Raw genomic sequence first — 25,269 nt, 5'->3', positions numbered from 1 at the left:
CTTAAAGAAGAATCAACACCAATCCTTCTCAAACGCAGAGGAAGTTAAGCTTCTGAACTCATTCTATGAAGCCAGCATCACCATGATACCAAAACCAGCCAAAGACACCTTGAAAAAAGAAAATTACAGGCCAATATCACTGATGAACATAGATGCAAAAATCCTTCACAATGTATTAGCAAACTAAATTCAATGAAAGACTGATACACCATGATCAAGTGGTATTTATCCCAGGTATGTAAGGATAATTCAATATCAAAACAATCTATGTGATACACTACATTAAGAAATTGAAGAATAAAATTCATATAATCATCTCATAGATGCAGAAAAGTCTTTTAACAAAATTCAACAACGATTTATGATAAAAACTCTCCAGAAAGTGGATATAAAGGGAATATTCCTCAACAAAGTAAGGCCATATATGACAACCCACAGCTAACATCATACTTAATGGTGAAAAGCTGAGAGTATTTCCTCTAAGATCAAGAGCAAGATAAGGATGCCCACTCTCACAACTTCTATTCAATATAGTATTGGAAATCGTAGCCAAAGCAATCAGACAAAAAGGGAATCCAAATTGTAAAGAAAAAAGGAAAACTTTCACTGAAGATGACATGATACTATATATAGAAAATCCTAAAGATGCCACCAGAAAACCTACTAGAACTAATAAATGAACTTAGTAAATTTGCAGGATAAAAAAAATACTATACAGAAATCTATACACTAACAATGTTTCTATATACTAACAACAAACTATCAGAAAGTGAAATTTAGAAAACAAGCCCATTTATTACAATTGTATCAAAAAGATTAAAATTTCTAGGAATAAATCTAAACAAAGAGGTAAAAGTACTACAGTCAGAAAAATGTACGATATTGATGAACTGAAGATAACACAAATGAAAAGATATACTGTGCTCAATGATTGGAAGAATTAATATTGTTACAATGACCATACTACCCAAGGAAATATAAAGACTCAGTGCAATCTCTATCAAAATAAAAATGGTATTTTTCTCAGAGCTAAAATAAATAATTCTAAAATTTGTATTTAAACACAAAAGACCCCAAATAACCTAAACGATCTCGAGAAAGAAGAACAAAGTTGGAGGTGTCATGCTCTCTGAATTCAAAATGTACTACAAAGCTATGGTAATCAAAACAATATTGTACTGGCACAAAAACAGACAGCTAGATCATGGAGCAGAATAGAGAGGTAGAAATAAACTCACCCTTACATGATTAATTAACCTAGGATAAAGGAGACAAGAATATACAATGGCAGAAAAGACAGCTTCTTCAATAAATGTTGGGAAAACAGCTACATGCAAAAGAATCAAACTGGACTACTTTATAACACCATATACCAAAAAGAAAAATAAAGAAAAATCAAAATCGTTTAAGGACTTAAATGCAAGACCCAAAACTATAAAACTCCTAGAAGAAAACATAGGCAGTAAGTTCTTTGACATCATTCTTAGCAATATTTTTCATACCTGTATCCTCAGCAAGAGAAACAAAATGAAAAATAAACGAATGGGACTGCATCAAACTAAATAACTTGTGCAGTGAAGGGAACTATCAACAAAATGAAAATGCAGCCTACTGAATGGGAGAAGATATTTGAAAATGATATAACTAATAAGGGGTTAATATCCAAAATACACAACTAACTCGTACAACTCCTCAACATCAGAAAAACAAACAAGTCAATAAAAATGCGGGGAGGACCTGAACAGACATTTTTTGAAAGAAGACATAGCAATGGCCAGCAGACATATGAAAAGATGCTCAACATCACTAATCATCAGGGAAATGAAAATCAAAATCACAATGAGATATCACCTCCCACCCTTCAAAATGGCTGTTATCAAAAGGGCAACAATAAACAACTGTTAGTAATGTTGTGGAGAAAAGGGGGGCCTCGTGCACTGCTGGTGGGAATGCAAATTGGTACAGACACTATGGAACACATTATAGATGCTCCTCAAAAAATTAAAAATAGAACTACATATGATCTATCAATTCCACATCTGAATGTTTTTCCAAAGGAAAAAAAACTATAATTTGAAAAGTTGAAAAGAGGTACTTCCCTGGTGGCACAGTGGTTAAGAATCTGCCTGCCAATGCAGGGGACGTGGGTTTGAGCCCTGGTCCGAAGATCCCACAAGCCATGGAGCAACTAAGCCCATGAACCACAACTACTGAGCCTGCTCTCCAGAGCCTGTGAGCCACAACTACTGAGCCCATGAGCCACAACTACTGAAGCCTGCATGCCTGGAGCCCATGCTCCACAACAAGAGAAGCCCCTGCAATGAGAAGCCCGTGCGCAACAATGAAGAGTAGCCCCCGCTCACCTCAATGAAGATGCAACACAGCCAAAAATAAAATATAAATAAATTAATTAACTTTAAAAAATGTTGACAAGATATACACACCCCTGTGTTCATTGCAGTATTTTTTTTTACAATAGCCATGATATGGAAGCAATCTAAGTGTCCATCAGTAGATGAATGGATATGTGTGTGTGTGTCTGTGTGTGTCTATTTACATATATGACATACGTATATATATATACATACATATGTATATATATTTGTGTTTATATATATATATATATATATATATATATATATTCACACACACACAGAGGAATATTCCTCAGTCATCAAAAAAGAATTATGCTAAGTGAAGTATGTCAGAGAAAGATAGACCATATGATTTCACTTATATATGCAATCTCAAAAACAAAATGAACAATCATAACAAAATAGAATCAGACTCAGTTACTGAGAACAAACTGGTGGTTGCCAGAGGGGAGAGGAGATGGGAAGAGTGAAATAGGTGAGGGAGATTAAGAATTACTAATTTCCAGTTACAAAATAAATGAGTCACAGGGATGAAATGTACAGCATGGGGAATATATTCAATAATATTGTAATAACAATATGGTGACAGATGGTAACTAGACTTATTGTGGTGAACTTTTTGCTATCTCTTTCTTTTTCAGTTTTAGGCTTTAGGTATCAAATTCCCTATATGAAAAGCTCAGGCCAAAGATATATACATGGAAATGTAAGGAACTTCCAGGAAGGCTGTTTAAAAGAAAGAATTGAGCTGAGAGGCTGCCTATTCTTTCCTTATACTTCTTTCCTGGTTGGAATATGAACATGGTATCTGGAATTCCAACAACCAACTTTGGCATGAGGTAAACTTGCAAATGAAAGTCATGTACGAAGATGTGAAAAAGACAGGAAATCTATGATAAATCTAAAGAGCTGCCATACTTGCCTTAGACTGCCCACCACCAGGCTCTTTAGCAGGAAATAATAAGCTCTTATGTGATTAAGCCACTTTTCGCCCTCTGTTATATGCAACCCCCCACACCCAAAATAAGATTCCTTTAGCCTCTCTCCTATTTTGGATTCTCCCTCCCCACCCCACCTCTGCCTTTATCTTTCTTTTTTTTTTTAACTGGATTTCATTTTTCTCTTAGTTTACTCCTTTGTTTTGGAGAGAAAATGCCTCCAATTGCTTCATAAAAAATGGAATACCATGAGAGGCAAAATTCTTGAGACACTGCATGTATAAAAATACTTTAATTTTTCCTCCAACATTATTAGTGGTTTTATGGAGTAAAGAATTTTAGGTTGCAAATCTTTTCCATTCAACTTTTGAAGTTGCTTGATTGAATTTTAGCTTCCAGTCTCATTATTGAAAAATATAGTGTTTTCTTTATCATTTGGGTTTTTCTCTCTGGGAGTTTTTAGACACTTCTCTTCATCTCCAGTATTCTGAAATTTCATAATGGCATGACTTGGTGTGTGACTTTTATTATTCATTATAATGGCTCTTAGTCTGTTCTATCAACCTGGAAACTCATGTCCTTGTTCTGAAAATTATTTCTTTGATAATGTCTCTCCTGTGTTCTATTTCTAGAAAATGTCATCACACTTTTATCTCCAAATATTCCTCATAGGTTTTCACTTCTACAATCAGAATTTCCAAGAACTGTTTTCTGTGCTTTCAATATTCTTTTTATAAAATAACATCCTGCCCTTAATTCATAAATGCAATATCTTCGCTGATTTTTGAGGGTATTGATGATTTACTTTCTGAAGCTTTCTGCTCCCTGGATATTTCTGTTTCAAGTTTTGTTTCTTGTGTTTGACTTGTTCTCTTGGTTGTCCCTGCTTATCGCAGAGGAAGGAACCACAGGAATGATTGGAATCTATATGTGTATGTTGGGGACTGCCAACTTGCAGCCTCCATTGTAGGGTGGCCTGGCTTGGCCTGTTCATTGGAGGACACTGACTCCCAGTACTTTAAAGTATTTTCTCTAAGACTGATGAGATCGCTAAAAGAAGGAGGTCCCAACTGGAGGGAATAAGCCCAACTGCCAGTCCTCTGGGAACATAGGATTCTGAGGGGGTTTCAAATCTCACTGTTCAGTATGGAGACTTTCAGTTAATGCCTCATTTTTTAGAATTGTGCTCTGACATCCAGTTGTGCCAGTGTAAATCTGTTCACCTACTCCAGAGAGTATACCTCTAGGCTTCCTCAAGGGCTGGGGAGAGGCAGTCAATATAAAGCTTTGGGTGGAGTTTCAACAATATGTCAACCTCACTTTCATCCCCACTATCAGTTGCACATGGTGAAGCTAATTCTTGAGGCTTTCTGAGGTTTTGTGATACCAGTTGGATTGCATCTTGGCTTCTTACACCAGCTGCTTATGTTTCAGCTTTCTCAGATCTTCTAAATCAGTTACCGCTAGATTCACTTTCTTTTCATGTTCCAAGCTTCTATATCATTTTTCTTCTATCCTTCTTATCTTTGTGGGTTTTTGACTCCTTTTTATCCAGACACTCTTAATGCCAGTTTTGAAGGGTTTAGGGAGGGAGCAAAACTAATATTCTATGTTTACTCTCCAATTTAACTACACTTCCCTCTAGATTTTCCTATGGCATATTAAAAAAATATCAACTTTCTAGTAACTTCTCCTCTCTCCCAAATCTTTACTACATAGGAGGAAGTGATTTAGAGCATTCCTTCTTTATGTTCAAGATAAGGGAATTTAAGTTGTCTGAACTTTATAATCACCTATATGTGAAATTAAAGCCTTCCCTTACTTCTGTAATAAACAACCATGAAAAGGAGAAAAATAACTTCCAAGCCAGAAGGAATTAGTTGTTTTTCTAAATAAAGAAGAACTTTGGAAAATAGAACAAACTTGCAGATTTCATTATAAAAAAGAAATTCACATATAATTAAACTGTGTTCCTAGAAACCTAGTTTGTTTGAGGAAGAAAGGTTTATATAAGAAGACAAGGGTCCTCTAGAGGAAAACTTTAGTATAAACTAATGATAATTCTTGTCATCTATTAGGTACTTTCAAAAGACATGGGATTAAAGTGGCTTCCATTTAGCCAACTGGCCAGGACAGATATAAAGAGTGTTGTAGAACACCATCTGAAAAATCTCACTTCTGTGGCATTCCAGCTGTATGCATCTCTTCTTTCTGAATTGCCATTTTCTCATGAATGCACACAGACATTTTGCTCAACACAGCATGTCTAACTCATTACTGCAGGATGAATGATATTGTGTGATTCTTCCTTGGGGTTGATAGCTAGAATAGATGACTTCTCAATTTTTTCTATATTTCAGCAAGTCATTGTATCCTTAGGTTTCACAAGTGTTAAGCCCCAAAGTAATATTGATGCTGAGAGGTAGCAAATTATTACAAATGTGGAATTTTTAAAGATATCTGTGGGTTGCAACTTTTGACTGCACAGAGCCTCATGGAATCTTCCTTTATGGTATAAAAACACTAATGAATTTTTGGATATACTTATTTGACCTCTCCTCTCTGAGCTTCTTCTCTTCTCCCCCAAATCTTTACTACATACTACTGTGAGACTATTTCCCTTAAACTCCATTTTTACTATATTTCTCCTTTATTTACAACCACCAATGATAATCTCTGATCATATGAAGTCTAAATGCATCTGTTTAGCTTTGAAGGCCTATCCTGACCCTAGATTCCAGGTAAGTTGGTCTTTCCACTGTCCCAGGTCCATATCCACTGCTCTTCTGTATGGCTCCCTTTACCTGGAATCTCCTTTGATTTATTCAGTTTTATATACCTAACATGTAGCTGTGCCAGGTATAGGGAAACAAGAAAAAGTCCCTGCCATCTAGAAACTCAAAGTCTAATGGGGGAGATAATTAAGGAACTGAGATCGTAAGTAGATATAAGTAGAGGGTACTAACGGGAGTAGTGGAGTGGGAGGTAAGTATAAAATTCTGTTTTGTGAGCAGTGAAAGCTTCCTAGAGAAAGTTCTGTCCAAACAGAGACCAAAAAAACTAGGAGGATGAGTTAGCCAGATGAGAGAAGATGGGTAATATAGCATAGATGAGGACAACCCTCCCTTCAGGGAGATATCATTCTGCCATTAAATCTACCCAAAAGATCCAATTCAGGTCTTATCTCCCTATGAGGCTCCTTGACTGGTTTCTTATTTGATATCATAGGAAAAAGGGCAGCCATCTTTCTTCTCTTTGTCTTTTTTCCAATGATGAGGCCCCTGGGGCTCTCTTCACTTTGGTTACTGGTGGCTAGCTGATAGGAAGATGGAGCCTTGGGAACAGAGATAGAGTCCCTGTATGCTTGGGCCTAATTCACGTGCTTCAGTCAGAGTAATCAGAGACTTCACATTGGATATTATGGACACAAACATGCTTCAGTCAGAGTAACCAGAGACTTCACGTTGGATATTATGGACACAAACCCATAGTGGAACTTTGTTTTCTATTTGCTTGTTTGTGTATTTTTTTCTAGAAACCTCCCTGGGAAGAGTATCGTGGATTTGTGGTGAGATTTGGGCATCTCTGGGTGCCTTAGCCAAATTCTATTCAATAGCACTCTCCCAAACTGATATTAGATCTGTAATATTTTCCATTCTTCTAAGCTGTTTTTGAGCTAGAAACCTAGAAATAAAAGATTCATTAATTCTCTAGTGTCTTCTAATTTCCTTAAACTCTTATGCTCCTTCTCATTAAACACAGCTGCAGTGCAGCTGTTGGCAGCAGTCGCAGGAGTTCAAGGCTAGCCTGTGGCCTAACACAAGGAATAGTTGTTCATTATGCATTCACTCTATGGTGGTGAATGTAGAATGCAAATTTGTACAAGGTGACTATAGAAAATAAAAACCAAAGTGCAGGTGAAGAAAGGGAACAGAATCCTTTTTCAAGCCTCTTCTCAGGTGGCAAAAGATTGAGTCTAAAAATGAACAATCCATTTTACCTCAAGAAAACCTGAACAAAAGACAACAAATCAGGCCTCATTTTCTCATCAGGAACATGAAATCAATTTCATTGTGCTTCAAGACATTCAGTTATCCTCTTTTCAAACCTGAGGAGGTGGGTTGTTGCTTCTCTAAAGCTAATTGTTACACTTTGCCATTTGATATGGAATCACCCAATACAGTGATGAAAATACCAAGTTTATAAGTGAAATGCCATGCAGATCCATTGGAGAGTGCATATCAATGTTCATCAGCTGCACAAGCTCATTAGATCTGAGATTACAGGCTTTTTTGTTAGAATTTGGTGGTGCTCACTCATTTTGACATTATAAACATAAAATTGAAAATTCCACTGTTTTTCTGATACGTCCTAATAATTATGTACCCATTAATTTGTCTTAAAAAATTGGCCTACTGAGCAGTCTCTTAGCAGCCTGTTTAAAAAACTTACTGTGTGGTTCTCTATAACTTAAAATGCAGAAGTTAGATAAGCCATTGCACATGCAAAAATTTGTTGCATAAGCAAGAGTTTTGCCAAGCTCTTCTCTGGCTTGCAAGGTAAAAATTATAACTCAAGAAATTACCAACTGTTGTTTGGAATTATTCTGATGTCTGCTTTACACATTTCTAATTCAAGTTTATCTTTAGCATTAGTGCCATTATTTATACAACTACTATATTATCACTACTTATCTTCTCAATTAGTGGCATTGAATTTTGAAAGTTTCTCCCATCATTCACTTTTCTCTATTTCATTAAATAATTAGGCTTATTGAATTCTCAAGTCTCCTGCTATATCTAGATTCACTGAGCCTGTAAGATTTTTCTCCATCATTTCCGTAATTTTCAAGTATACTCATTAAGAAGATTAGCTCAAATGTCATCAGGAAACTCCATGAAACTGTCTTTCATGTCTATCTATACTAAATCTTTTACTCTTCTGAAATCTCTTGGCAATATATTTCCCCTTCTCTGTGGTATTTATCACTTGTAACTTGCATTATAGTTTTAGTGTTCATATTTTATTTATGTAATAGACTTTAGCCTCCTTAAGAATTGGGACTTTGTAAAATGTATCTTTACATTATCACAGCAAATTGTAAAGTCTTCTCCATCTATTAAATTCTCAATTAAAATTTGTTGAATAAATGATGGATAGTAAAAGAAAAAGGAGAATGGTCTTTTCTAGAGGAAAATATAAGGCTAGTATCCATTGGAGGTCCCTGCCATTCCATTTAAATCTATTCATTCTCATTTTTAGTTTTTACTAGTTTAAGTATGATGCCCTTCAACTGGTCTTTCATAAACATGGAGTCACTAAAGACACATCATATGAAAGCATTTAACTTGCCTTTCTTGACGAGTTTGCTCCTCAGTAATTTCCATGGCACATTCCAGAGAGTTCTGGAGAGACTGCAGTTGATTCAAGGTCTCTTTCAATAAAAATCGAGTTACAAATTGTTTCAAATTGGAAGCCTCTTGGTAATCCTAAGGATAACAAAACAAATGCAATTAGAAATATGGTAGGAAAAAATAACCAGGAGTGTTTTTTTCCCCATGTACCCATCAATCTCAGATTAATCCTTGAGAAAAATAGACAAAGAGGAGAGAAAACATGTTGGGTCCTGGAGGTTGGGGCAGAATTCTATCTACCAACCAGAAGTTGAATAAGAGAGCTGCAGAAATGACTTGAATATCTCATATCCCATTGCACCTGCTTCAAGATTAGAAAAAATGACAAAAACCAGTCAAATTATGGAATAGACATATGTAGAAAAGGAAGAAAATTACCTGGAGAAAAGTTTGGATCGTGACTAATTCTGGGTGTTTTTTTTTCTCTTACCAACTAAATGTACTCACATGTTGACAATTGGCTTAATTCTCTCTTGATGTATTTATTATGCTTGATCTGTATTACACTGAAGCCAAAGGAACTTATGTGTTGTTATTTCAAAATTCAGAAAATGTTAGGCTTGGAATATTTAAACACTTTACTAAATCTGCTTACGTCCCTCCTTCAGGAAATTTATCCGAAGCTCAGCTGCATCTAACTTCTAGTACAACACCTCAGCCACAAAAGCACCTTCGCTCAAACAACCCCAAGTCTACACAGAGATCATCAGAAACATAATCACTATACCTGCCAAACTTAGTCTAGGTATACAGGTGGATTGTGGATGGTGCTACTTGTTGCTATTGTCTTCTTTTTTATTTTATAAATTTATTTATTTAATTTATTTATTTTTGGCTGCGTTGGGTCTTTTTTGCTGCACACGGGCCTTCTCTAGTTGTGGCCAGTGGGGTCTACTCTTCGTTGTGGTGCGTGAGCTTCTCATTGTGGTGGCTTCTCTTATTGTGGAGCGTGGGCTTCAGTAGTTGTGGCACATGGGCTCAGTAGTTGTGGCTTGCAGGCTCTAGAGCGCAGGCTCAGTAGTTGTGGCGCATGGTCTTAATTGTTCCGCGGCATGTGGGATCTTCCCAGACCAGGGCTCGAACCCGTGTCCCCTGCATTGGCAGGCAGATTCTTAACCACTAAGCCACCAGAGAAGCCCACTCTTGCCTTCTAAAGTCTTAGAGAGAACCAAGGCAGAAAATAAAATCAGGTTGGCATGGAATGAAATGGTGACAGAACCACTTTTTCAGGTCATGGGACCAGCCAGCTAAACCTGATTTCCTAGAGTCTCAGGTGGGAACAATAGACAAAAGTTCAGCCAAGGAAAGGATTTATTTGGCTCCATTCCTAAACAACATGATTATCTCATGATTGAAAATACAAAACTGAAAGGAATGATGGTGACAAGATAATGCTAGGAAATACAGCATGCTGGGGAATCTTGGGGCATGGTTGCAAATCCAAGCAAACAAGATTTAATTAATCTCTCTGGGTCTCAGCTTTCTCACTTACAAATCAGACTAAGCACTCTGGCATACATTCCAACTCAAAAATATTCTGTACTTCTATCAATTCTAAATTAGGAAATATTGAGCTTCTGGACTCCTGATACAAGTTACTTTGTTATTTTTCTTCTGTTAACGGAACAACCTAATGTTGTAGAAAACTTCATTTCTTTCCTAATGTGAAATCATAGAAGGTTTCGATCATCAATCTCTTTTCTCAGTTCATTTTTTTTGCAGCTGAACAGCAGAGGAGATTTTCTTATCAGCATATCTTATTTAAAAATTAAAAATTTTAATGTCTTTAAACTCCACCTAACAAACTAACCATAAAATGAAACATCACATGCTATAATAGCCATTAGGATTTTTGGTGAGTTAATTCAAGATAAAAAATATACAAAATATTTAATTTGATCAAATAGCTTGCCACTCAGCAGCAATAAAAGTTTCAAAAATTATTTTTCAATGTGTTTTTTTAAAATTGAGTACAGCTTTCCTTTGAGATGAAAAGGAAACGTGATGACAGGAAAAAATTTTGTTTGATCCATTCCCCACAGTTATTCCATTTTGCTAAAGCATATTTTTAAAATAAAATGTATTAAGACGATGAGAAGATGTAATTGTATAGTCAGAGATCATACCAATTGTATTTGCACCTCAGTATACACTGCACTAATCTAAAGCAAATGATATTGTACTTATTTGAGGACAGCAGGTAAAAGTGAAGGAACTATGCATTTATTGAGCTATGCAGCACTACATTGGCCTTATTCTTTTCTCATTTAAATGTTAAATATTTGTCATGTCAGAACTATCTATAGAAAGGAGATTTTGTTTTTTAGGTTATCCAATTTAAACACTCTGGTCACTGAGATTAGATTTTAGCTTTAGAGACACAAAGGTCTACTCTTCTGTATGCCCCATGGTGCCCAGAGCAAATACTCATCCAACACTTGAATGTTTGCAGATAAGCTAACTGAGAATTGTTTGTGTTTGCTATTTTGGTCTTACATATAAAGACTGTGGTGATATTAGAGTTTTGAGGACAGTTAAAATCAGTCAACTGGCTATTCTGTCATTTTCTATCATAGCAAATTAAGAAATTGTTATGCTGAGACTTGCATCTTACCTTGAGAATTTGTTATCCTCATTAGTAACTCTCCAGATAACATTAAGAGATGGCACAACCCAAATGGTACATTTGACAGAAATGTTGATGCCTTGACATTGAGAGGAGTGGTGGGTGGGTTTAAGGCTTTGGGGCATTAGGTTTTTGAGTCAATTATGAAGATTTGCTGTTATGTGCTGCCCTTGATGATAAGGAGAAAAAAGAGCTTGTTTTCTAATATTTGTCATTCCAAACTCAGCTCATGGTATCATCTGTGTATTGCCTTTCCTCCCCTTGAACCACTATTTCTTTTCACAGGATTAGGCACACATCCTTTCACTCTGTACACTCTTGTAAAGATGTTTCCTTACCTAGGGTATAATTTTATCATTTTATATTGTAATATGTTGTTTACTAACATGTCTTGATCAACTCTGCCTCCAGAATACCCAGAACAAAGCCTGGCTCACAGCAGCTGATCCTTAAATGCTTAAAGACTACGTGAGGTACAGGGAATCACATGGAGATTCAGGCACCAGAGGGAGTGTCTGAGTTCTGGAAACTCCTCTTGCCTCTCCCCAATTACCAGATGACTTCCCCTACATCTAGCCCTTGCTTGTGGTAGATGCTGCTGTGCAGCTTGTCCAGTCATGTGGGCTCTAGAATAAAGAGAAATACAGCTTTATTTTTAACAAATTGTCCTCATTTCATTTTCTAGACCATTTGTTCATCTTCTTCCCTTCCCTTAATCTGGATCCCAAGGTTTAGGACTGTAGACCCAGGTGGCTTAGATCCAATCTTCCTTTCCTTCCCTCAGATATGCAGCAGATGTTCCTTTGGAAGGCAGTGGCAAAAGAAGCAGATGGAAAATTAAATAGATAACAAGCTGGGAAATGTCAAAGCCTTGCCCTTTTTATTCTCAACAAATGTGTTGGCTGAGAAGGTACAGAAAGGGATCTTTGCATACTGAACTCCCGGAAGACTGATATATTGGCTTAAGGCACATATTCCTTTGGGCAAAACCTGGAATCTGAGAGATAGGTAGAAAGAACTAATAAAGCAGTAAAAAAATATACAAATTGTACCTGATATTCAAATTCTGCCTCTTTTTCCAAACACAGGTTATTCTTTCATGTCTATTAAAAAGGATATGGGCAAATGAAGGTTTAGAGCATGTTTCTCAGATTCCAATAATGTTCGTTGAATTCACTGATAATTGTTCAAGTGATAATCAAGTGGAAATTGTCAATAAAGTAGCATTAATATTTCCATTTGTGCCTTTGGAAAGTCAGAATGTAAATATTTCAATCCACGTATTTACTTTGTGTGGAGCTGGAACAAGGCTAGGAGTCATTCAAGTAAAATCCTTAGGATTAGAAGCATGGTACTTTGAAAATCAGGTTTCTTAGAGGACTGACTGTGCATTTTTACTGTCAGGTCATCATCAGAAAGCAAGCTCTTTCCCATCTGGGTGATGGAAGAGTGGAAATCTTAGCTATTAACCCACTATGAATCATCTCAGTTAATTATGAAAATGAGAGCATAGTCTTCCCTGTTTGTATTTGTCCTACTTGAAAATTAATCAAGTCAGTGACAACCCATCTCAGTGTCTTCTTGTTTATGAAATCAGACACAATCACACTTAGCAGGGGGTACTACTTCTGACTGCCTTTTAATCTAAGCTCCTGCTGCTCTACCTGTTGTGTGAGACATCTGTGCCAGCTTCTATAACAGGAAAAAATTTACTTTTACAAAAATAGTGCTGTTTTTTTCTCTTTTCCTACTTTCCCCCAAACTGTTACTTTGTAAATACTAACTGGCTTACACTATTATCTATGTCCTATTTCTTTAATCATTCTTAGGCTTTCATCTTATTATTTTTATTAAAAAAATTATTGGGGTATAGTTGATTTAAAATGTGTTAGTTTCAGGTGTGCAGCAAAGTGAATCAGATATATATATATATATATATATATATATATATATATACCCTTTTTTTTAGATTCTTTTCCCATATAGGCCATTACAGAGTACTGAGTAGAGTTCCCTGTGCTATACAGTAGGTCCTTATTTGTTATCTATTTTATATTAGTGTGTATATGTCATCCCCCATCTTTCAATTTATCCCTCCCCGGCTTACCCCCTGGTAACCATAAGGTTGTTTTCTACATATGTAACTCTATTTCTGTTTTGTAGTTAAGTTCATTTGTCCCCTTTTTTTTTTTTAGATTCCACATATAAGTGATATTATATGATATCTGTCTTTCTCTGTCTGACTTACTTCACTCAGTATGACAATGTCTAGGTCCATCCATGTTGCTGCGAATGGCATTATTTCCTTCTTCTTTATGGCTGAATAATATTCCATTGTATATATGTACCACATCTTCTTTATCCATTCCTCTGTTAATGGACATTTAGGTTGCTTCCATGTCCTAGTTATTGTCAATAACTGCAATGAACATTGGGGTGCATGTATCTTTTTGAATTACGGTTTTCTCTGGATATACGCCCAGGAGTGGGATTGCTGGATCACATGGTAATTCTATTTTTAGTTTTTTAAGGAACTTCCATACTATTCTCCATAATGGCTCTATCAATTTACATTTCAACCAACAGCGCAAGAAGGTTCCCCTTTCTCCACACCCTCTCCAGCATTTCTTGTTTGTAGATTTTTTGATGATGGCCATTGACTGGTGTGAGGTGATACCTCATTGTAGTTTTGATTTGCATTTCTCTAATAATTAGTGTGTTGAACATCTTTTCATGTGCTTTTAAGCCATCTGTATATCTTCTTTGGAGGAATATCTATTTAGATTTTCCACCCATTTTTTGATTGGCTTATTTGTTTTTTTGATGTTGAGCTGCATGAGCTGTTTGTATATTTTGGAGATTAATCCCTTGTTGGTTGCTTCACTTGCAAATATTTTCTCCCATTCTGAGAGTTGTCTTTTTGTTTTGTTTATGGTGTCTTTTGCTGTGCGAAAGTTAAGTTTCACTAGTTCCCATTTGTTTATTTTTGTTTTTATTTTCATTAGTCTAGGAGGTAGGACCTACCTCAACATAATAAAAGCCATATGTGACAAATCCACAGCAAACATCATTCTCAATGGTGAAAAACTGAAAGCATTTCCTCTAAGATCAGGAACAAGACAAGTATGTCCACTCTCACTGCTATGATTCAACATAGTTTTGGAAGTCTTAGCCGCGGCAGTCAGAGAAGAAAAAGAAATAGAAGGAATCCAAATTGGAAAAGAAGTAAAATTGTCACTGTTTCCAATTACATGATACTATACATAGAAAATTCTAAAGATGTTATCCGAAAACTACTAGAGCTCATAAATGAATTCAGTAAAGTTGCAGAATACAAAATTAATAGACAGAAATCTCTTGCATTCCTATACACTAACAACAAAAGATCAGAAAGAGGAATCCCATTTAACATCCCATCAAAAAGAATAAAATACCTAGGAATAAACCTACCTAAGGCGGCAAAAGACCTGTACTCAGAAAACTATAAAACACTGATGAAAGATATCAAAGATGACACAAACAGATGGAGAGATATACCCTGTTCTTGGATTGGAAGAATCAATATCGTGAAAATGACTATACTACCCAAAACAATCTACAGATTCAATGCAATCCCTATCAAATTACCAATGGCATTTTTCTCAGAATTAGAATAAAACATTTTACAGTTTGTATGGAAGCACAAAAGACGATGAATAGTCAAAGCAATCTTGAGAAAGAAAAATGGAGCTGGAGGAATCAGGCTCCCTGATTTCATACTGTACTACAAACCTACAGTCATCAAAACATTATGGTACTGACACAAAAAAAAGAAATATAGATCAATGGAACAGGATAGAAAGTCCAGAGATAAACCCACACACCCATGGTCACCTAATCTGTGACAAAATAGGCAAGACTCTACAATGGAGAAAAGATAGCCTCTTCAAGAAATGGTGCTGGGAAAACTGGACAGCTACATGTAAAAGAATGAAATTTGAACACTCCCTAACATCATACACAAAAATAAACTCGAAATGGATTGAAGACCTAAATGTAAGATTGGACACTATTAAACTCTTAGAGCAAAACATGGGCAGAACACCCTTAGACATAAATCGCAGTACACTTTCATTTTAAATGATACACTTTTTAAACTAGGAGAACACCATATCAAGTTTAATTCTTATAAAATTGAGAAAAAAATCTGGTCCTTAATTACGTGCCTTAAAAATGAACTGAGGTTAATTCCAGATAGGTCTTTGGAAAGCTTAGAAGACAGAGCAAGAGATTAAAATATTTTCAAACTGCAGATCCCCATGTATTAAGAGAATTATAGTTTTGCAGTTTAGTGAAAGAGGAAACAAGGCTCTAATTTTGTAATAAAATGTTATTAAATAACCAAGAAATTTTTAAAAATCTAAATCCTATCATAACTAGATATTTTCTAGTTTGAAATCAGAAAATACTGTAGAGATGTTATATTAGTTAAGACTTTTAAGTTGACAAACTCCATTATAAAGGGCTCATCCTGGAGTTGTCAAGGATTTTTTTCATGTAGGTTTCTTTCCTCTGGCTCCTTCCATTGCTCTGTCTCACACCAGCAGCCCCTAACAAGAACATATGGCCCCTTGAATGTCTTTGCTCAGAGAACAATGCCAAAGTAACCTCAAAGTAACCCTCTTCAAACAAGTAGAATTTCAGGAAAATATGCATGGGTATGAAAATGGGAACATATATAGAGTTAACCCAAACTTGGAGATTAATAACAGATGAAGACACAGATCACATTCATGTGCATCTGACAACATAGTGTGGTAGTTAAGAAACTGGGTCTGGGGACTTCCCTGGTGGCCCAGTGGTAAAGAATCCACCTTACAATGCAGGGGACGCAGGTTCGATCCCTGGTTGGGGAACTCAACACCCACATGCCGCGGGGCAACTAAGCCTGCATGCCACAACTACTGAGCTTTCGCACCTCAACTAGTGAGGCTGCATGCTACCAACTTCAGAGCCCACGCACCCTGGAGCCTGTGTGCCACAACTAGAGAAGAGAAAATCCTCATGGCATAACTAGAGAGAAGCCCATGAGCCACAATGAAGAGCCCGTGTGACACAACCAGGACCTGATGCAGCCAAAAATAAATTAAATAAATAAATAATAATAAAAAGAAACTGGGTTTGGAGATATTTACACTGAAGTTCTAATATGAGCTTGTACCACTTAACAGCATTGTGAACTTGGGAAAAATTAAAATTAAAAAAAAATAAAATTAAAAACTTCTAAGTTCCTATTTTCCTAACTGTAAGATAAGAACAGTATCAATCTCATAGCTTGCTGTGAGAAGTAAATGAAAAATACATGGCATGTAAAGTGCACTGTATGATGTCTAGCTTGTAGTTTTTGATAAATGAATATTCACTATTGTTATAAATCCATTGGTGGAAGGATATTACAAAGTGTAATGAACAGATCATTGGCCTAAAATTCACAAGACCTGGGTTTAAATGGTGTGATAATAGTTCAGTTCACAATTATTGCTAGGATAAATATATGGTTCGTTTGGTATGTAACAGGCTTTCTACAAATATTAATTTTTCTGAGTTCTTTCTACATATAGTTAGTACTGCACATCTGTTACCTTGATTTTTCAGAAATGTATAATTTTTACATTCATATTTGTTACCACGTTGAAGCTGTGGCCCATGAAATTTGGTCTTTGAGGAGTTACAATGTAGAGTTACAAATATATAGTTCAACTGCAAAATTAATTTAAAAGTGTTTCTGTCTTTAACTTGTTTCTCATCAAGAATAGCATATGAGATCCAATTTATAAATCTAAACACTTCTTGCATTATCTCTTTTATCTACTCTGAATTCTGTCAACCACATCCTCTTCCAGACCATTTCATTTCCCAGAATCTGTTCAAAATTCTTTCTCAGTCTCTAATGTGATTTTACTCCCTCTTTTTCTTTTCTCTCCCAGATCTTTTTATGTATATTGGCTAAGATTTCTTCCCTTCTCCTCAAGTCATTATGAGTGTGGTTCTATTCATCCGGGCCCATTTCTTTATTCTGCTTCATAGGAACATAGAAACCAGAAAAATAATAGCAGGAGGTTATGGGGAAGATGTCCATGTTGGTGGCATTGTTTTTGAAACTCCAGGAATTCTCACATAAAAACCAATAGTGCAAATAGATAACAACAACAACAAAACTCCATAGCCAACAAATAACAACAAAACTAGAGTTTAAGGTATCATCATGAACCACAAGTTACAAGTGGTTAAGGACAAAATCACTGATAGCCAGAAGGTCTGCATTGCATGGTATTACTGGCTGGATGTATAGGAAGAAACAAAGGGAAGCAATGGGATATGTGACAGACCTGAAGACAAGAGAACTCCAAAATAGCCAACAAATGTTCACAAGAAAGCATAATTGGTTAGCTTGAGAACAGCTAAACCTGGGAGGATTTTTATCCCAAAGTAGGTGAGCATAAAAATCTTAGTAAAGTCTAAAGAGGTTGGAAGCATGAGCCCCTGTGAACTCTTGAAATTAATTAGCTAAGATGGTATGCTAGGAGGGTCCCACACTGAAGATAAACTGCAGGGAGTCAAATCAAAACTGAGCAGGACAGGTTCACAGAGATCAAGAAGAGAAGATTCAAATAAAAGTCAGGGAGAGGTACAGAGCCAGAAATCTCAGAAGGAAAGACACTATAGTTTTCAATACTACAAGATAACCAAGAGGGAGGTCTGTGAATTCAGAAAAACTATTCTGAATACAACCTTCTTTGAAAAATCCAGGAAAATTAGTATTTTTTTAAAGTAGGCAATAGAAAATTATTAAGGTCAAATTCTATATAATTTTATTATAAAAAAGGGATATGAGCAAAATAACATTCTTGCAGACAGTGAACGCACACCAGAAAGACAAGCCCACCAAAAAGATCAAAAGTATAACCAACTATTTTAAAATGAGACAAAAGACATTAAGGAAAAATTGAAGAAAAAAGAAAATAAGGAAAAGAAACAAAAAGGATTTGAGATGAAGTAACAAATATTGTAGATATGCAAAGAAGATCCAAAATACTTTGAGTTCCTAAAGAATAAGTGTAGAAATCAACAAAGAAACAGAACAAATACTAGAATCTAACATTCAAGAATGTTTTTCTGAAATAAAAAGATTTGAAATTAGGTATAAAGCCATACTACATGTGTAAGAATACCAACTCAGAACAAACACATCAAGACATATTTTAGTAAAATTACTGGACTTTAAAGGCAAAGAAAAAAGTCTTTGTGTACTTACACATAAAGAGAAAATGAGTCTCAGAGTTTAAAAAAACCTAGATTATGTTGAGGCTTTACAAAAGCAATGCCTTTTTACCAGAAGAAAGTACAGAAACATATTTCAGGTATACAAAATAAGAAAATGAAGCCAAGGATTTTACATCAGGAAAATTGACTTCTAAGTGTAAGGTGCACAGAAAAATTGTCAATATGTAAAAACTTAGATTAAATTGTTCCCATGATCTCTTCCTGAGGAATCAACTAGAGAATGAGCTTCGTACAGCCTAAATTACTAGAGTGTTCAACATAAAGACCAATGATGTAGGCCAGGTACTGGCAAACTATTTTGGAGAGGCCTACACAGTAAATATTTTAGACTTTATGAACCAAGACGCCACAAATCCTGCCAATATAGCATGAAATCAGCCATAGATAATTATTAAATGAATGAGTCTGGCTGTGTTTGTAGACCATATTAAACATGTGCTTGGCAGATTTTGGCTGATGGCTGAAGTTTTCTGACCCCTAATTTGGGCACTGAACATCAAAAGCTGCCAACATCAAAAGAGACAATCAGATAGTATGTGCTTCCTCATGAGATAACACACTATCAGGTAAAGTCTTGTCAAATGAGACTTTGGATTCAGCTGACAATTTGAAGTAAAAACAGAGTTCAAAAGAACATGATGAATTGTACCATGAGAAGTCAACAGCAGTCTAGATGGTGAGCATCTCTCTAAAGGATTTCAAGGTAACCTGCAAATTAAAAGAGTTGTAACAGACATAAAAATGGGCACAAATAAACTATAGTTTTTAGGGATGAACATTTGTATGATGAAACCATAATAAAATGCAAGGAAATGATTACTAGAGAGATCAGTTTGGTCATTATTTACAGGGGAGGGAGGGGATTATAATTGGGACAAGGCACATGGAAGGTCTAGGGTGGTTGGTAAGTTTGTAATTTTGATCTGAGTGGTAGGGTATAATTATTAAGTTCCACATTTGATTTCTGTGGCTTTTCTCTTTCTCATTTTATTTTACAACAAAAGGGTTAAGATATATGTACGAACCAGTCTGGTGGAGGTACACTATTCTCATGTTTGAGAGGTTGTGGGAATAGACAGATATGGGCTGTAAAATACAGGACTGTTTGGCAAGCAGTAGAATTACATACAAATTAGTAATTTTTACCACTTCTCATATACTGTCTTCTTAACTGCTGGTCTGCATTTTTCTGGAGTGTAACACAGAAACAAATGTCAATTTTTTTTTTCAGTATAAAGAGCCCAGAGCTATATTTCTGCATAAATTGAGCTCAATATGTTTGTTGATATTGATAATAAAATATAACCAAAATTTCTTCTCCCAAAATAGGGTGCTTTCCACATTACTCCTCACACACTTTCTTTTGAATGTCATTTTAAAGCACATGAAATACCTCAAGGGTAACATCCACTTGTAATTTTTCTCCTCCTAAACACCATGTATATGAGGTATCTAAAATATGCAAATTAAAATAATGAAAGAGTGGAATGGTGGTTGTAAGGAGCTGGAGCGGGGGAGATGAAAATGGGGAGTTACTAGTCTACAGGCCTAAGTTTCAGTTAAGCAAGATGATTAAATTCTAGAGATCTGCTGTACAACATTGTACCTATAGCCAATGGTAATGTACTGTACACTTAAAAATTTAAGAGGATAGATCCCATGTTACTACCATAATAAAATAAATAAATAGATAAATAAGTGGATACATTTTTTAAAAGTCTGAGAAACACTAAAAAGAAGAAACATTTCCAAACCTCTATTTTCAAATTGATTTTTATCACACACAGAGCATCTTTTTTTTAAAAAAAGTAAAGCTTTACTTTCAAGCTCCTTGATTAATCTTTACTTTGGGGAGAAAAAGAATAAAATTTGTAGATTAGTAACTCTATTATTTACTGAATATCCCTTTGTAAATACAACTGTGTAAGGTGCATTTAAAAAGGAAATAAAACAAAACAGCCTGATTTTGCAGTTGTTATAGATTAAAATGCATTCATTTCACGAACACTTATCTTACATTAACACACAGAAAACACTGATAAAGTACAGATAAGGTTTTAGCCAAACACTAACTACGCATAGGGTTTACTAATTAGGACACATTTCCATTCCCCTACAAAATGAATATTAACTACTAAAAGTCTCACTTGGCATGAGAGAGAGACATTTAATTATTAACAAGAACATGGTATCTATAGTCTGTTGATCTGAGAAACAAACTTCAGTATCAGAAAGTCACTGAATTTCATAGGCAAGCAGCTAATCAAAGACAACGTATTATAGAGCTAAAAGGGAGCACTGAATACAAATTTCTGATTTCCAAAATGAAGTATAGATTAAGGATACTTGTTCAAGTTCACACAGCCCTCCTAGAGTAGACTAGAATACAGTTGTCTTTTTCCTGCTGCTTCATATCAAAAAGTGTTTAAAACACAAAATTCCTCTTGATCATTTCTGGGTCTGTGGAGAGAAACAGCAATTTCCAGCCTCTTGAAGCTGTGAAGGGCAGAGGCTCTTGACTCTAAAACTGCCCTTAAGGGCACTTCTGGAAGGAAAGCTTTTCAGAGCGAAGAATGAGCAATTAAAATGGAGGGGAAATGTCATCTAAATTGCAGCTGAACTTCTATTTAAGCTGATAGTAGCAAAAAGGCAGCATAAATTTCTGAAAATCAGTTTTTCTTGATCACAGACACAAATCATGTCATCTTCAGAAGGTTTTTCTCAGAAACATTTAAGGTCTTCAAGTAAAGATTCATCAAAGTCCATGCTGAACTGAGTATCTCCAGGTTGCCAGTTATTTCAATTATAATTTTATATTCTTCTTTCATATTTGAGATAGATTTTCTGTGTTCTGTATTGAATCACACACTCAAAAACCTTAATATTAGATGGTAAAATTTAGATTTTAGAAGAAATGAAAAAGTTATAACCTTATTATCCATCAATCTATTTTTCATCACTGAAATCAAAACATTTAAATATTTAGAATGATTAAAGTATGTTGCTGAAAAAAAATCAAGAAACTGATAGAGCAAAATTAATTCATTTTTTATGTAAACAACAAAAAGCAAATTTCGATTAGGCATTTTGAGCTCCAGACTTGGGGTACTATGGAAAATGAAAAGACTATAAGACAGTGATGAAACTCATAAGAATCTTGATGGTTTCTTACAAAAGGATACATTTTAATCAGAAGCTTAGAGTTTGCTCCTTTGCTATGACAACAGATGTAGAGTCCTGTAGTTGGAAGGTTAATAATCTTCATTATGCTCAGAAGTGGCCCCATGTTAACAGTTCAGTGATTGGACTGCAAGGAACTGATTTGAGTATTTCTACCAAATTCTGAATAATATTTTTTGATCCTCATGGAGGATGTGATTCCATGTTGACAGGCTTGGCCATGAACTCATAGTGTGACTTTGGGTAAGCCCATTAACTCTCATGTGTTTGTTTCCTCAAATCTATGAAATGGGAGCACTGGGCTCAGCTTCCACCCCAGAACAGGCTAAGTCTGTGTTCACTGGTTCGTCTAATGCTGGTTGGAAAGAAAAGAACCTATTTTTCCTCTTCTTTGCATAGCTGAAGCAATTCTCTTGTACCCACTCTACCCTTCTCTTCTTGCTCTATGGTCTCAAAAAAGGTCAATGCAGGGAGATACAGAGCTTACAGAATTATGATCATTCTGTTGCGTGCATCTTGATATTTCACATGATCCTTGAATCTTACCACTTCGGTAAATAAGAACTAAAGTCAGCTGCTTTGCTGATGAGGAACTTTTTATTTTCTTAATGAAATGAAGAAAATAACTCTAATAATGAAAATGTGCAAACAGTAGAATCCCAGAGAAAAGCACAGGGAAGGTTTTATTCCTTTTAATTAGAGAGGATACCTTTATAGTGCCCAGTTAAATACTAATGTAGTCTTCAAAGCTTCACATCAGGTAGTCAGTGTTTGCATAGCAACACTGATTATTCTTACTAGTGTATTTGACTCTAGGGAGGAATGTTAGGTTTCCTTCTCCCATACTGTCAACCCTGGGTCTCAGAATATTTCCAGAACATTCTAAGAACTATAATGTTCATCCTCATTATAAAACTGTATCAAGAATAAGGACCTACCTGAGTTACATATTTCCTATGACAAAGAAAAAAAGCATTGTAAACCTTTCTGGATCAAACCAGGGTATAATAAATATACACAAAAATCAAATGTACTATATATAGTATTATATACACCAAGGATGATATATGAGCATCAGTATATATAGACCTAGGCAATTTGTTTTTGATGCAGTCACTATCCCTTTCTGCACATCTCTCTCTGTCTCAGAGTTTCTCCAGCTCAGAAACTTTGGATCCCATCCTTTCACTCTTAGCAAGCTTCCCACTATCCTTTGCTAAGTTATTAGATAACAAAGATATTAGGTCTTTCCCTTCCCATGGACATTTGCTTTTGAGACTTAAGAGAAATGGATCGCTAAAGGTGAATTTTTAAGGATTTGTGAATCTTTGCCCATGATCCTGAAATCATATTCTGGTATATAGTAGGTACTATGGCAGCCATGGAGGTGCTACCAGAGAAAATCTGTCAAAAGAACATACTTATTTGACAGCCTCCAGCTACTATACCTTAGGGATCCTCTGAAATGTTAATGTTGAAGCCACATTCTCTCCAGGCTATTCCTAACTAATGATTGAACATAGTGAAGTTTCGAGAGCTGGGCCATTTCTGCCTGATGTGGAACTTCTTTTTGGGCAGGCTTTGCTCTGGGGCTCCCCATTGGCCTGGTCAGGACTTAGAGGTATTTCATGCTCAACTTTCATGTCTTTTTCCAGATGTCAGATCTGCATCATAGTGCAAAGCTTCTTCCCACTATTCCTGCTTCCTCTCCCCTTTACCCTTCAGAGGCATTTCTCCCAACAAATTTCTTGCACTCCTAGATCCATCTTGGCATCTGCTTTTCAGAGGATTTGAGCAGACACAGCACTCCATAAATATTGGTTGGGTCAGATAAAGGAATCTCAGGATGAAATACATGAACTATTAGAAGAGGTGAAGAGAGCTGTGAGGAAACAAGATTAAGTACCTACCATTTGCCAGGTGTTTAGCTGTAAGAGAAACTCATGCAGTTGGACTAAAAGATTAGTTGAAATAATGTGTGCTCAGTAGCTGATATGTATTAAATGCTCAATAAATAGCAGATATCCTTATTATAAAGAATTACATTAGGTTCTGTATGAAAAGGTCAGGTGGGTATGAGATATCAAGAGTCATGAAAGAGGCAAAGAATCAGGCAACAAAAGAGGTCAGGGATCTGAAGGGAGTATAGTCCAAGCAGTAATCTGGGTTCAGTCATCTTGGCATGGCTGAGAAGAACTCCTTAGGAGCTGCAGTTACTAATGAAGTTTTAGACCTTCTGGGCATATTCACCCTTGGTGGACCCAAATATTATTTTTTTTTCATTTTTCAGGGTTCTGTGATTATGCAGGTCCCTAATTGTTAGTATAGTGTCTGATTTCAGTGAATGAGGAACTATTGGTATCAATTTATAAGTGGTCCTACAAGGCTATATTTTTAAATTCGGATTTGGGGCCCTGAGTGGTGGTGGGTGGAAGAGGGGAAGAGAGAGCATACAGGGCCTTGGTGTGAGATCTTGACTTCCTTTCTATCTGAACTTATTCTCATTGAGAGCTCTAAGGCTTAGCAGTTAGCTTTTTCATCTGCTTAAAATGCAGCTCCATAGTTAGGTGTGTGATTATGGGCTTTTCTTAATTGTAGTTTGATTAAAGAGACTTTCCAGATGTAAGACACAATTTTGAGGTCACATTCTTTACCTCCTAAGAAGATACAGGTTATAAGTAGAAAAGTTCCTCCAGAATACTACAGAGGATAAAAAACTTGTAAAGAAGCAATAATTAATCTCATCTTGTAGCAATATAAAAGGAATTATTCTTTAGACCAATTGATTATGCTCAAAGCCATCTAAATGATCTGTCATCAGTGACTTTCAGAAGGTAGCTCCTGATTCCTCTTAGTAAATTAAGCCTACAAGTGAAAGCATTCTTAATTCATTACATGCCAGTACACCTGCCACAAACATAATTAGTCCAGTCTCATAAGGGTGTCATTTTTTAAAGGTTAATAGATCCATCCATGCTTACCCCATCGCCCCAGGGGTCAATTTTCAATTTGCCTATTCATGATGTGTTCTGCTGCTCTTGAAATGCAATGAATTTCTCAAAGAATTGGTAGTTTGTTTCTAATGTAAGATAGTATTGCATTTTAGCATTGCTGAAATATACAATCTGGTGGTCTGAAAGACTAATTAGGAAATCTATTACCATACCATATACAATGATATAGCCATCTCAACTGATATACAATGATATAGCCATCTCAACTCGATCTTTTATTGAAACTATCAGGGTCAAATGTGTTTCAAAATTCAGAAATTTTCAGAATCTAGAAAGGTAATAGTATATACCATGTATCATATAATATCCTTATCAGGGTCTGGGGCAGCACCCAGCACCCAATGATTATATTGATATTTTTGCAGCACAATACTGAATATTAAAATAGGTTTTGCTACC

At 35.8% G+C, this 25,269-nt stretch overlaps 1 protein-coding gene across 1 annotated transcript in view; it reads right to left on the bottom strand.

Annotated features, from left to right (window-relative positions):
• Nucleotides 1–25,269, bottom strand: part of NECAB1 (N-terminal EF-hand calcium binding protein 1) — a gene marked incomplete at both ends in the record, with an annotated part of 279,877 nt that overhangs the window by 68,431 nt on the left and 186,177 nt on the right. Inside the window, one exon of the mRNA XM_082858688.1 lies at nucleotides 8,666–8,802. Coding sequence (XP_082714814.1) covers nucleotides 8,666–8,802 — 137 coding nt within the window. The remainder of the gene's footprint in view (nucleotides 1–8,665; nucleotides 8,803–25,269) is intronic.

Source organism: Leucopleurus acutus (genome assembly GCF_964270905.1).
Source record: "Leucopleurus acutus genome assembly, chromosome: 17".
Classification (NCBI taxonomy): Eukaryota; Metazoa; Chordata; class Mammalia; order Artiodactyla; family Delphinidae; genus Leucopleurus; species Leucopleurus acutus.
This window is presented reverse-complemented; position numbering and strand designations above follow the sequence as displayed.